Below are 14189 nucleotides of genomic sequence, written 5' to 3'. Positions count from 1 at the left end.
AATAGGGTGTTTGGATGACAACGAAAGGGAAGAGTCACTCTACTAAGAGGGGGTGGTTGTTTTTTTTCTTCTTTCTCCCCCTACTGCTTGGAGTAGTTTGGGATGTTCCGTAGTTATTGCGGCTTTGTTATGGATACGTGCACACTGATGCGGTTTATTACTTGCTCAGTTTGTTAGTTTACCCTTACACTGGTGGTTAATGATATCAAATTGTAGAGAAAATACTAAGTGCATAGAATTTAGATGAAAAAAAACTATTACTGAATCTGTCATTAGATAGGTGATGTATTCTGGAGCAGGGGGTGAACAGACCACCAGGACCCCCCCAATCACTAGGACTGGGGTCCCTGGGTCTACAGATAGATAAACAATGCAGGGATGAGTGTGAATCCATAATACAGAGGCATCAGTATAACGGCCCTATTCCACAGGATGATTATCGTTCAGATAATCGTTAAATCGTTCGGAACTAAGTGTTAATCGTTCGGTTGAATAGCAGTTAACGATTAAACGCCGAACGAGAAATTGTTGATCGCTTAATAAGACCTGGACCTATTTTTATCGTTGCCCGTTCGCAAATCGTTCGCATTGAATAAGACGTTGTTCGCAGTAGCGATGACAAGACGACCGCAGAAACGATCATAAGTAACGCTCATCGTTCCGTGTAAATGGGTGAACGGTTTCAGGTCGTTCGAAATAGCGGTCGTTTGAGATTGTTGATCGTTAACGATTATGCGAACGATAATCGTCCCGTAAGACTACGAAATGTTCACACAACGGCATTTTCTATGGCCGTCAAAAAGACAGACGCCAGTTTTACAAATGAGGGACGTAGGCGATGGCGGACGCTAAATCCCGTTGCGTGAACATAGCCCAGGCACGCACTTCTCGGTTGAGCTGCATGGAGATCATCTATCAGATATTCTTCATAAAAAAAAATTGATGGATGGCCGCCATTTAATGGCAAATAACGGTCGTTGTTTTAAAATAACAGTAATTGTTTGCCATTAAATGGCGGCCATCCACTCAGCAGTGTGTGAACATAGTCTTTCTGGGGGAGGTTTATCAAACATGGTGTATAGCAACCAATCAGATTCAACTTTTATTTTCCCAAGAGTTGGGCCACCACCGACAGAGATAATCTGGCCCAGGGGCATAACAAACTGAGAGGAATAGCAGGCCTAGGACACAGACACTTTAGGCCCCGCCTCTTTGACACTCTGGATTCTGGATTAAAAGAGTGTTTTTATAAAAAGGACAGCACCAGTAGATTTGTGGACCCAGCACTGGACATAAATCACTGACAGCTACTGAACGGTATCAGTGGTTTGAGGGAGCCTGGGGGGTGGGGGGTGGCTACAGATTTGCTTTGATGCATGGGGATTGAGCAGAGGTTAATATTAAAGGGGTTATCCAGTAAAAATATTTTTTATTTCATATCAACTGGTTTTAGAAAGTTTTATAGATTTGTTATTTACTTCTATATACAAATATCAAGTCTTCCAGTACTTATCAGCTGCTGTATGTCCTGTAGGAAGTGGTGTATTCTTTCCAGTCTGACACAGTGCTCTCTGCTGCCACAACTGTCCATGTCAGGAACTGTCCAGAGCAGGAGAGGTTTTCTATGGGGGATTTGCTGCTGCTCTGGACAGTTCCTGACATGGACAGAGGTGGCAGCAGAGAGCACTGTGTCAGACTGGAGAGAATACACCACTTCCTGCAGCACATACAGCAGCTGATAAGTACTGAAAGACTGAAGATTTTTAAATTGAAGTAAATTACAAATCTGTATAACTTTCTGTTTCGAAAGAAAAAGATTTTCACTGGAGTACCCCTTTAATGTTCATCATACTTTTATCAATATTTCTCACATGCCGGATTAGTCACAAAAAGTGTTTGTTTTCTAAGGCTATGTTCACACCACGTCTTTTTAGGTACAATAACGGACGTCATTATCAAACAACGGACACTTTTTTGTAAAAAAAAACAAAATACAATGTGTGAACATAGCCTCATACTAAGATAAGCCAACCTTTATACAGTACCTACCGCAGCCAGCAGTCACACGTACAGCGCACTAGTACAGCTGTAAACAAGTCTGCTGGGAGCCGGAGTTCAGTGAAGGACACATTGTTCCGGGCGTTCTTCAGTCCGTTCTCTTTGTGATGAGATTTTCCCATAAAGTCCCTTTCAGACACACAATTCTCGCTTATAAATAAACTATTGTCAAAGCACAAGAACCTCATTGTCCGTATCAAAGGAACATTATCTCCTTATCCGAGCTCATCAATTATTATCACTCCGCTTTTTATTAGGTGAAATGAGATCCAGCCCTGACTTCTCGCACCGCACCATTATAGTCAGTAGGTCTGGATAATAAGCAGCATTCATCATTCATCATTCATCATTCATCATTCGGGGTATGTTCCTTCCAATACGCTATAGTCCAGATTTATCAACCAAACTGAAACCAAAATTGTCTGGTTTTGTGTATAGAAGCACAATCACAGCTCAGCTTTCATATCTTAAAGGGGTTTTCTAATTTATTATTGCTTGTCCCCTATTCACAGGATAGAGATCACGGAGGTTTCATCCTTTGGGAATGAAACCAAGGGTCGGTGCGTGACCCGCAGCTTCAATCATTCTCTATAGAGCCGCTGGAGAGAGACACAGAGCATTCAAAGTAAAGTGCCCCCAGTAGTATATAGACTCCGGGGGGGATTTATGAAGACCGGCGTACAAGTACACCAGTCTTATATTAAGCCCCGCCCCCTTCCCCCCGGCAGGATTCACTAAGAGGCGCACACCTGTTAGCAGGCGTAAATCATGATATATGTGGTGCCTCGTCACCCCCCCCCCCTTCAAGCTCCCCTAGCCGGCCCATCGGGCGAGCGGGGCACGGGAGGCGTACACCAGGGAGAAGGGGCGAATCTGCTTCATAATGTGCTGCACCCAGTAGTATATAGACCCCTTGTGTGCTGCCCCAATGTAGTATATAGAACCCTAGTGTGCTGCCCCCAGTAGTATATAGACCCCTTGTGTGCTGCCCCCAGTAGTATAGACCCCTTGTGTGCTGCCCCAATGTAGTATATAGAACCCTAGTGTGCTGCCCCCAGTAGTGTAGACCCCTAGTGTGCTGCCCCCAGTAGTATATAGACCCCTTGTGTGCTGTCCCCAGTAGTATAGACCCCTTGTGTGCTGCCCCAATGTAGTATATAGAACCCTAGTGTGCTGCCCCCAGTAGTATATAGACCTCTAGTGTGCTGCCCCCAGTAGTATATAGACCCCTAGTGTGCTGCCCCCAGTAGTATATAGACCCCTTGTGTGCTGCCCCCAGTAGTATAGACCCCTTGTGTGCTGCCCCAATGTAGTATATAGAACCCTAGTGTGCTGCCCCCAGTAGTATAGACCCCTAGCGTGCTGCCCCCAGTAGTATATAGACCCCTTGTGTGCTGCCCCAATGTAGTATATAGAACCCTAGTGTGCTGCCCCCAGTAGTATATAGACCTCTAGTGTGCTGCCCCCAGTAGTATATAGACCCCTAGTGTGCTGCCCCCAGTAGTATATAGACCCCTTGTGTGCTGCCCCCAGTAGTATAGACCCCTTGTGTTCTGCCCCCAGTAGTTTATAGACCCCTTGTCTCCTGCCCCTAGTAGTATATCGACCCCTTTTCTGCTGCCCCAATGTAGTATATAGACCCCTAGTGTGCTGCCCCCAGTAGTATATAGTGTAGTGTCCCATCACAGGTGTGCCACTAAGTGCTACACACCTGGATAAAGTATAATGGTGCGTTTACACAGGCAGATTTATCTGACAGATTTTTTAAGCCAAAGCCAGGAACAGACCATAAACAGGGAACAGGTCATAAAGGAAAGACTGAGATTTCGCCATTCCTGACTTTGGCTTCCAAAATCTGTCAAGTAAATCTCTCCGTGTAATCGCACCATAACTCTCAGGTTCACACAAAAGGGGATGAAGGAGATTGTATTATGTGTTTTTTCCCACAAGGTGTCACTGTTGTACTTATTGCATGTACTGCACTCTGCACAGCTGAAGGTCTCATGGGTTTGTCACATGTTATGTTTCCTCTTGTTACAGGTGCAGGCTTATTTCCTTCATTTTCCTCCTATCCTGCCTCTTCTTTCCTCACCACACACTAGCTAAGGTAACACTATAAAAAGGAGCTAGTTCCTGGTAGGAGGGTCTTCCTTTTTCAGTACAGGTGGAGAGAGACGGACACAGAGGGGGAGATGTATCAAACATGCTGTAAAGTGAAACTGGCTCAGTTGGCCCTAGCAACCAATCAGATTCCACCTTTCATTTTCCAAAGAGTCTGTGAAGAATGAAAGATGGAATCTGATTGGTTGCTAGGGGCAACTGAGCCAGTTTCACTTTACAGCATGTTTGATAAATCTCCCCCAGAGTGCACAGTCCGTGCTGCTTACTACTAGCATGCAGCGCCAGATCTTTAGGAGCGAGTTACGTTCTCTGAGGAAAACATTGTCCATGCCAGGTATACCTTCTGCTACATACAGGGTAGTCACCTGGAGTTAGGTGCTGGCCCCATTAGGACAAAGAGTGTGTATGCCGACGTATCCTACTTTAATGCACGACTGTTCTGGAAAGTCTTAATAAGTCTACTCACCCCCCCCTCCCCCAACAGTCACACATAGCTAAGGTTGTCCCTGCCCCCTGCAATCTCATATCTGTCCCGTATCCTGTCCATTGGGGGCAAGCAAGAATAAATCAGAAAACCCCTTTGACCTATGAGCTGCGACTGGTTGCCATGGGCAAAACCAGATAATTTTGGTTCCAGGCGGATTGATAGATCTGGGCTATCTATATGTAACCACTCATTTACGGAAGCATTAATATGTTCTAGAAAGACGCGATTCCTGGGAACTATTTCATTCATTAGACATTTAGTATTTTCTTATTTTGTAATAAATTGTAATAGGAAATTAGACCAACAAGATGCTGGTTGCACATAATAGTAGTTTTTTTTTTTTTTTCAGGGCACCTTAGAAACCTTAAAACCAGACTTTTGGCATTGAAAGGGGTTATCCCATCATAACATCCTGTCCCCTCTCCACAGGATAAGGGATAAATGACTGACCTTGAGAACAGGACCTGAGATCTGTAATTTACTTTTATTTAAAATGCTCAAGTCTTCCAGTACTTATCAGCTGGAAAAAAAATCTTTCAGCACTTATCAGCTGCTGTATGTCCTACAGGAGAATTCTTTCCAGTCTTACACAGTGCTCTCTGCTGCCACTTATGTCCATGTCAGGAACTGTCCAGAGCAGCAGAGGTTTTCTATGGGGATTTACTGCTGCTGTGGACAGTTCCTGACATGGACAGAGGTGGCAGCAGAGAGCACTGTGTCAGACTGGAGAGAATACACCACTTCCTGCAGGACATACAGCAGCTGATAAGTGCTGAAAGATTTTTTAATAGAAGTAATTTAAAGTAAAAGATTATTTTTTTTTCCAGAGAACCCCTTTAATTCTGCAGACTGAAATGCCAATTTGACTTCCATGAAAAAGGGGAAATGTATTTGCCACCCTGGAGGTATATCGTATGCGTCAGTGAGCAATGTCTCAATGTGTCACACTTGTACTTAAGTGGCAGCAGTGTAACTATATAAAGGATGAGAGGGATATCTCCCCCGTCCAGATCACTGATTCGTGAAAGGAATAGGTATATAGAGCGCACTGGTTCATTCATTAACCAGCCATCAGTCTCTACCAGCAGAGTAAAGTAAAGTATAGAGCCGACTGATGAATATTTAGTACAAGAAGGATCATGTTTAAGGTCTGATGCCAGGGCGGCTGTGAAAGCATCTGATGCCAGGCATAGACAACAGGAATGTGATGAAGTGTCTGCAGGCCCTGCCGCCACCACACACACAGTAATCAGATCCCCGCTTCACTGCACTTAGGTGATTGCTTTACCTCCCAAAGGTTTGGCCACCAGGAATGACTAAATCTCCCAAGACTTTCCCAGGAGGTGATGTCAAATTGACCAAAGCAGATAGAATTTCCTCCCATCCCTCCCATAAGCAGAAACCTTGACGGCTATGTCCACAAACACATGAAGGAGTGCAGCTCCTGCAGTCCGCTCTCTGCACTCTGAACCCAGGTTATGGATCTGAGAATGGACTCGAACTCCGGAGCATCACTGGCTTTTCTGTATAAAAATGATCCGTTTTATTCGCTTTGCTTGTCGGATTTGATGACCGCTCGACAATATGTGACCAACCAATTCCTAAAGGAGCAGAGGAGCCTGACAGAGGTGAGTGATGGGGGTGCTGACTCTGATGGCGGATGTGGGGGTGTAGACGGTTCACGCTAAGAGCCCTATTCCACAGGACGATTATTTGCATAATCGTTAACGATAAACAATTCAAACGGCCGCTATTGCGAAAGACCTGAAATTGTTCACTCATTTACATGGAACGATAGTCGTTACTTATGATGGTTCTTGCGGTCGTCTTGTTGTCGCTATTGCGTTCGTCACTACTGCGAACGACCTATCGACGTCTTATTCAATGCGAACGATTTGAGAACGAGCAACGATAAAAATAGGTCCAGGTCTTATTAAATGATCAACGATTTCTCGTTCAGTCGTTAATCGTTAACTGCTATTCAACCGAACGATTATCATTTAGATTCGAACGATTTAACGATAACCTAAGGGTCCTCCATTTAAACAGAAAGATTATCTGCCATAGATTTGAAGCCAAAGCCAGGAACAGACTATAAACAGAGATCAGGTCATAAAAGAAAGCCTGAGATTTCTCCTCTTTTCAAATCCATTCCTGGCTTTGGCTTCAAATCTTTGGTAGATAATCTTTCTGTGTAAATGGACCCACCTATTCAACACCAAGTTATGGTAAACTCTCTCTTTTTCTTCTCTCTCTCGTTTCTCGGCCAAGATGCGGAAAGTTACCGAATGTACATGTTACCACATATGTTACCATACATGTTTTGTTATGAAGCTTTATTGGATCTTTTCTCCTGTTATCACAACGATAAGATGTAAAATGAGCGATGCAACTTTACAATGGTTATTAAAGGGGTTATCCAGCGAAAATCTTTTTCTTTTAAATTAACAGAAAGTTATATAGATTTGTAATTTTACTTCTATTTAAAAAAAAATTCCAGTCTTCCAGTACTTATCAGCGGCTGTATGCCCTGCAGGATTGGGTGTATTCTTTCCAGGCTGACACAGTGCTCTATGCTGCCATCTCTGTCCATGTCAGGAACTGTCATGGACAGAGGTGGCAGCAGAGAGCACTGTGTCAGACTGGAGAGAATACATCACTTTTTGCAGGACATCCAGCAGCTGATAAGTACTGCAAGATTTGTTATTTTTAAATAGAAGTAAATTACAAATCTATATAACTTTCTGAAACTGACGGTTTGAAAATAAAAAAAAAGATTTTCACTGGAGTACCCCTTTAAGTATTATGTCTCAGCTTGACTAAAAATATTTAAAGAAAAACACTTATGGTGAACTAATGTGGTACCATCATTCTCTAATATACTTTCATTCTCTACTCCAAAAGTTATCAAAAAGGTTATCAATCCATGTGAAAGAGTGAATCCATAAACACTATGGGGGACATTTACTTTTGAGTCTAAAACATGTGATTTTTCAATGGAGTATGTTGTTTTTTTGTTATTTTTTTTTGTTATTTACCGAGCCAAATAGGACTAATTCAACAAACTGTTCATAAATTTGTTAATAAAATATTCTCAGAATATTCACAAACAAATTGTGCAGACATAGTCACCTGGTAATGACCATACATAAGCCTGCACCAGTTGATATGACTTTTTAAAAAAGTCGCAAATTATAAATTTGGGTGCAAATCCCAGATTAGGCAAATTTGGGGGTGAATACTGAAACCAGGCAGATTAAAAAAAAAAAAAAGTGGCATGTAAAAAATATTCGCCTGTTGGATTAGAATTTATGTGAATTCATTAATTAGAACTTGGTGAAGGGGGAGATTTATCAAGTGAAACAGGCCCAGTTGCCCCTAGCAACCAATCAGATTCCACCTTTCATTCCTCACAGACTCTTTGAAAAATGAAAGGTGGAATCTGATTGGTTGCTAGGGGCAACTGAGCCAGTTTCACTTTTCACCATGTGTGATAAATCTCCCCCTAAACCTTTAACTATGGATTCTTTGTTGCTGCGGGTAGTCCATGCAGTCCTGCCAAACCTATGCAGCATCAATATATTGTCGATAACTGTTATTGTGCAGCATCTATTTTCAGCCGTCAGGCAACAAAGCCAGTTTCATGTACCGCAGGGGTCTTCCTGTTTACTTATTGTCATGTAGTAAGTGTCTTTACACCTCTAATAATGTTACAACAAGGTGCTATATACACAATACATTGGACGGGGGTCTCTATGTAAGAAGCCTGTGAGGAACCTGTGCTCTCTGGATGTCTAAAACCAGCCAACAATTGGCCCATTCTCTTTTCTAATGCTGCATTTGCACGGAACGATTATCGGTCGAATTTTCGCAATAACGATCGCATTTGAGCGATAATCATTCTGTGTAAACGCAGCAAACGATCAAGCGCCGAGTGAGAAATTGTTCATTTTGATCTTTCAACATGTTCTCAAATCGTCTTTCGTTGTTCGCTAATAATTCGCAGATCGCTTCGTGTCAACAGTCTTTCAAAGATTCACCCTATGTGAAAGATGGGCTTAAGCGATCTTAAAAACGATCGCAATAACAATTTTTCTAATGATTTATTTGTCTAAGCGCTGATCGTTATAAAAACCAAATTGTTGCTTCAAAATCGTTAAACGATCGATAAGGCGAATTATCGCTCCGTGTAAACGAAGCATGCGCTGCAGAAATTGCCATTGTGAAAAAAAAACAACAACAGTTCCCATAGATTGGGTGAGGTAGAAATTAAATTGGATAATGGTGAATGATCGACTTCATTGTATTCTAATGGTACTTTTACACGGAGCGATAATTCGCCCGATCGCACGATTAACGATTTAGAATGAACAATGTTTTTTTCATAACGATCAGCGTTTACACGGAACGATACATCGTACGGAAAAATCGTTTTGCGATCGCTTAAGCCTATCGTTGAAAGAATGTTTACGCGGAACGATCTGCGAATTTTTTGCGACGATTTGAGAAGTTGTTGAAAGATCAAAATGAACGATTTCTCGCTCGTCGCTTGATCGTTTGCTGCGTTTACACGTACGATTATCGTTTGAATTCGACCGTTATCGTGCAAATTCAAACGATAAATCGTTCCGTGTAAAAACACCATAAGTGATAAAGAAGGAAGGTGTGGCAGCACCTGGATATTATATTTGACGCCATTTACTTAGCGGTGGAAGAGTATCTGGTCTGGGGGAGGGATGAAAAAACTTTATATTTTTTTAAAAATATATTTAATTGGCCACTTTAAATTTTTTTAACATGTCATCAGACATTTCACAAGTTATTGATCACAGTGGGTCTCATTGCCAGGACGAGCTCTGATCAGAAGATATAACCGAGATAGATTGTGGCAGCACAGTCCTCTACCCGGCCGGCCACTCATTCTGTCAATATTCTTTCATAGACTAAAGGCCCTATTCCACGGAACAATTATCGGCCGTTACGGCCGATAATTGTCCCGTGGAATAGAAGGCAATGATCAGCCGACGATCGTTGTGTCGTTTGTCTTCCAAACATGTTGAAAGACAAACGACTGATATAGCAGCGATATGCTGCCATCGCTCCATGTAATGGACCGCCACTATCCTCTATGGGCTGCCCGGACGATCAAGCAATCACCCGGGCAGCCCCTCTGCAGCTCCCCGCGGTCCCTCCCGCACTCACCCGCTCGCTGCTGCCGCGTGTAGTAGCGGCAACAGCGAGCAGGGAACGAGGAGCAAACGAGCGCTGACAGCGCTCATTTGTTCCTCTCGTCGGCCGTGGAATAGGGGCTTTAGGGTCCATTTTCACAGGAAGATTATCTGCCAAAGATCTGAAGCCAAAACCAGGAATGGATTTGAAAAGAGGAGAAATCTCAGTCTTTCCTTTATGACCTGATCTCTGTTTATAGTCTGTTTTTGGCTTTGGCTTCAAATCTTTGGCAGATAATCTGTCAGATAATCTTTCTGTGTAAATGGACCCTGAGGGTGGGTTCATACTGAGGAATTCTCGCGGATAATGTCCGCCAAATTCCGATGTCTGTCCGCGCGCCTTTCCACCGGAGCTGGCCATCGCGCGTTGCAATTTCACATTGGCCTGTGTGAGCTGTGGATTGCATATTGTTCAGGCCATGTTCACATATTGTATTTTAGACCAAAACAGCCGTTGTTGGCGATTAAAACAACGTCCGTTCTTGCCTTAAAATAATTCACTGCATTGAACTCTCTGAGAAGACCATCCGTTGTTCCCACACAGTATTGAATAGCTGCCGTTGTTAAGTGCGACCCCACAAATAATTGACATGTCAGTTATTTTCGCCCACTAGAATGTGAACAACGGCCGTTGTTCTACTCTGTTTACGCAATGTATGGCCACTGTAACAGCTGTACATTTTAAAGAGTCTAATGGTTAATTGGATTGCAGGCACACCCAAATATGTCAGCAATCCAAATAAAATAAAGTGACGTTCCTACGGCCGATATGGCAGTACCAGCTGCAGGAACATGTAAAAAAGTGTCCCTTCTTTTTACATAGTGTGAACATAGCCTCAAATTGATAACCCATGGGACATATCCTAGCGACATGGTCATTGAGAAAATGTGTTTGCATGTTTTCCAGTCACTGAGGAGGATAGATCACTGCCAGCTGAGCAGAATGGCGCAACTAAACGAAGAGAAGAAACAGTTTACACTGCTGATGAAGAGGAGGTTGGCCCCGAGAGCTAGAAGTCTCTCCACTCCAGAGGGAGGCAGAGGAAGCAGAACTAGTCTGTCTACAATGAACTTTTCTAATCTCTCATCCATCACATCCTGCACTCAAAGCCTGGAGACTATATCCACCGCATCCGGATACAGAAGAGACCAATCAGGATCCAGATCAGCTTGTATTCCTGATCGGTACAATGGCAGGAGTCACATTAAAGTAAGTAATACCACAAAATATGGATAAATCATTCAAATCTGTTTTGTATGGAGGCTATGGACAGGGAAGCCCTGTAGTGGAGTGTTTCCCCAGCCAGGCATCATGTAACCACAGCACTGTAATGACAGAGCCACGCAGCTGTCTCACTATAGAGCCACTGAGATTTAAAGGGGTTATCCATCGCTACAAAAACATGGCCACTTTCCCTCTACTGTTGTCTCCAGTTTGGATGGGGTTTTGAAACTCAGTTCCATTGAAGTAAATGGAGCTTAATTGCAAACTGCACCTGAACTGGAGACAACAGTAGGGGGGAAAGTGTCCATGTTTTTGTAGCGCTGGATAACCCCTTTAAAGGGGTACTCCAGCGAAAATCTTTTTCTTTCAAATCAACCGGTGTCAGAAAGTTATATAGATTTGTAATTTACGTCAAATTAAAAATCTTCAGTCTTCCAGTACTTATCAGCTGCTGTGTGTGCTGCAGGAAGTGGTGTATTCTTTCCAGTCTGACACAGTGCTCTCTGCTGTCACCTCTGTCCATGTCAGGAACTGTCCAGAGCAGCAGCAAATCCCTATAGAAAACCTCTCCTGCTCTGGACATTTCCTGACATGGACACAGGTGGTAGCAGAGAGCACTGTGTCAGACTGGAGAGAATACTCCACTTCCTGCAGGACATACAGTGGCTTATAAGTACTGAAACACTTGAGATTTCTAAATAGAAGTAAACCTATAAACAGTAGCAAAAAATTAAATAAAAAGAAGCAAATCTAGATAACTTTCTGAAACCAATTGATTTGAAATAAAGAGATTTTGCGCAGGAGTACCCCTTTAAAATCTCTGCGGCTCTGTCATTACAGTGTTGTGGAGATTCAAACAGTTTCCCTGCTCCCAGTATGATATTGATACATGATGCTGGGCGGGGAAACACCCCACTACAGGGCTGGCCCGTCCATAGCATCCATACAATACAGGGCCTGAAAATAAGCCCTAACTAGAGATGAGCGAACCTGGAGCATGCTGGAGTCGATCCAAACCCGAACGTTCGGCATTTGATTAGCGGTGGCTGCTGAAGTTGGATAAAGCCCTAAGGCTATGTAGAAAACATGGATATAGTCATTGGCTGTATCCATGTTTTCCAGACAACCTTAGAGCTTTATCCAAGTTCAGCAGCCCCAGCTAATCAAATACCGAACGTTCGGGTTCGGATCGACTCGAACCCGATTCACTCATCTCTAGCCCTAACAGATTTTATCTGACCTTTTGGAAAAAAACAAAACAAAAAAAAACATAATAATTGGTCACAAATCTCCCTATGTAATAGAGGATGTGCAGCCAATGAATGAGAGCAGCAAAGGGCCACACAAACAATAGAGCAATCGCTCACATCGCCCTGTTCACGATTTTCCAGCATTGTAATTACAAGTTTGATGGTCGTTTAGAAAGTGCATCGGCCTGTGTATTAGGGTCCTAAGGATCTGAACGACTTTAACAACGAAAAAATTGTCACAGCTATAGTATTGAGCGAACTTGCCGAAAAATTGGGTGTCGCAACGTTCGTCCAAATCCAAACACTTGGCATTTGACTTCCGGTGCCTGGAGAAGTTGGATACAGCCCTAGGGAGTCCTGGAAAGATGTTTTCTTGGCAGTCTTAGGACGGCATCCAACTTCTGCAGACGGTGGGAGTCAAATGCCAAGTGCTTGGGTTTGGACAAGCAAGTTCGATCAATACTACACAGCCAGATGACCAAGTGGTGGCATCTAGCCATAACCAGTGTGGAGGTGACCAGGAAACCCTCCATGTTTTTTTATATATTACACACATTTTATGTACACGCGAATACCCACACAAACATACTTTTCCCCATCATTTCTTTAATACTCTCTTTCAGGACTCGCAGCATTTTTTCGGCACTCTGCTACCAGTTACAAGGGATCAGCATGGAAAGACGCCTAAACTAACACGAAGCGAGAGATGTTTCTCTGCCCTCCATTCAGAAAACATCGGCAAAACTATTTCCCGGACAACTTACAGGATTAAATAAGAGACTGAGGAAAATACAGTAATACGTTCTGTCTCGCAGAGGGCAAAGACAACAATACACAGAAAGAGAACGCTGTCATATAATACACTGATATAATGCTCTCATTGTGTCTCATACTGATAAGCGTTAACTACCTACTAAGAACTCTAAGCACACCCGTACCTATACTATTTCACTGAATTGGTCTTGGCATTCTGGCTAATCCACAAAATATCTTGTCCCAATAGCAGGATGGGAAATAACCCGCTCATCCCTCTCCCCGTTACATGCATTCCACGTCCGTGTTGCGTGCACAACACGGAACGTGTGAATGCGACCTCACTCGGGTAAAATGATGGATGTGAGCAGAAAACCTGATGGACCCCAGTAACGTCAGCGAGGTCTGTCAGTTTCCACCTGCCAGTGCTAAACAATAACTGTGACAGAGGCTTTAAATGTAGGTAAAATACATACTGAATCATCCCCCTTCCTGGAGACTAACAATTTCCTCTATACATGTCATAATCTATTCTGTTTCCTTCCCTCAGTTCTGAGCTGCTGCTTTCTGCTGAAGAGACAAAAAACAGTATGGGAGCTGTTTAATCCGTCTCCGCTATCAACTCCCTCTTCCCCTCTGTCACGGCTCCCTCGTTGGCTGTTTCTTCTCTCTGTAATGCAGGGAAGGTTTATTACAGTAAGCATACAAGTAAAATTTACCTCAGATAACCCTCCTGGCTTCACACAGTGTATAAACAGCCTGTAAACAATGTTGTTTACATCAGCTTTCTTAGAAGGGAGGGGGAGACTGAGAGAAAGCTCACACGCAGTTTTTTGTGTCTTCAGCAGAAAGCAGCAACTCAGAACTGGGGAAAGGAGACTAAATAGATTATAACAAGTATGGAAGGAATGGTTAGTCTCCAGGAGGGGAGGATTCAAAATATGTGACAGGTAAGCTTTAAGGCAGGGGTAGGGAACCTCAGCTCTCCATCTGTTGCAAAACTACAACTTCTATCATGCCTGGCATGATGGGAGTTGTAGTTTTGAAACTGCTGGAGAGCCAAGATT

The 14189-nt window shown here is 43.2% G+C and overlaps 1 protein-coding gene across 5 annotated transcripts; it reads left to right on the top strand.

Moving 5' to 3' along the window:
• Positions 1–15: 15 nt before the first annotated feature.
• LOC138785235 (uncharacterized) lies at positions 16–13965 on the top strand. 5 transcript variants are annotated; one of them, XM_069960935.1, is made up of 5 exons: positions 4098–4165; positions 5494–5571; positions 5942–6294; positions 10802–11104; positions 12993–13965. In XM_069960935.1, exons 3-5 carry the CDS (start codon positions 6145–6147, stop codon positions 13143–13145), a joined length of 606 nt encoding a protein of 201 aa, XP_069817036.1. In that variant the 5' UTR covers positions 4098–4165; positions 5494–5571; positions 5942–6144; the 3' UTR covers positions 13146–13965. The 5 variants fall into 5 exon arrangements, 2 of the variants coding, with proteins under 2 accessions (XP_069817036.1, XP_069817035.1); XM_069960934.1 differs by lacking the exon at positions 4098–4165 and adding an exon at positions 5070–5139 and having other exon boundaries at positions 5494–6294; XR_011362087.1 differs by lacking the exons at positions 4098–4165; positions 5494–5571; positions 5942–6294 and adding an exon at positions 16–52.
• Positions 13966–14189: the final 224 nt, after the last annotated feature.

Source organism: Dendropsophus ebraccatus, chromosome 3 (assembly GCF_027789765.1).
Source record: "Dendropsophus ebraccatus isolate aDenEbr1 chromosome 3, aDenEbr1.pat, whole genome shotgun sequence".
NCBI lineage: Eukaryota > Metazoa > Chordata > Amphibia > Anura > Hylidae > Dendropsophus > Dendropsophus ebraccatus.
This window is presented reverse-complemented; position numbering and strand designations above follow the sequence as displayed.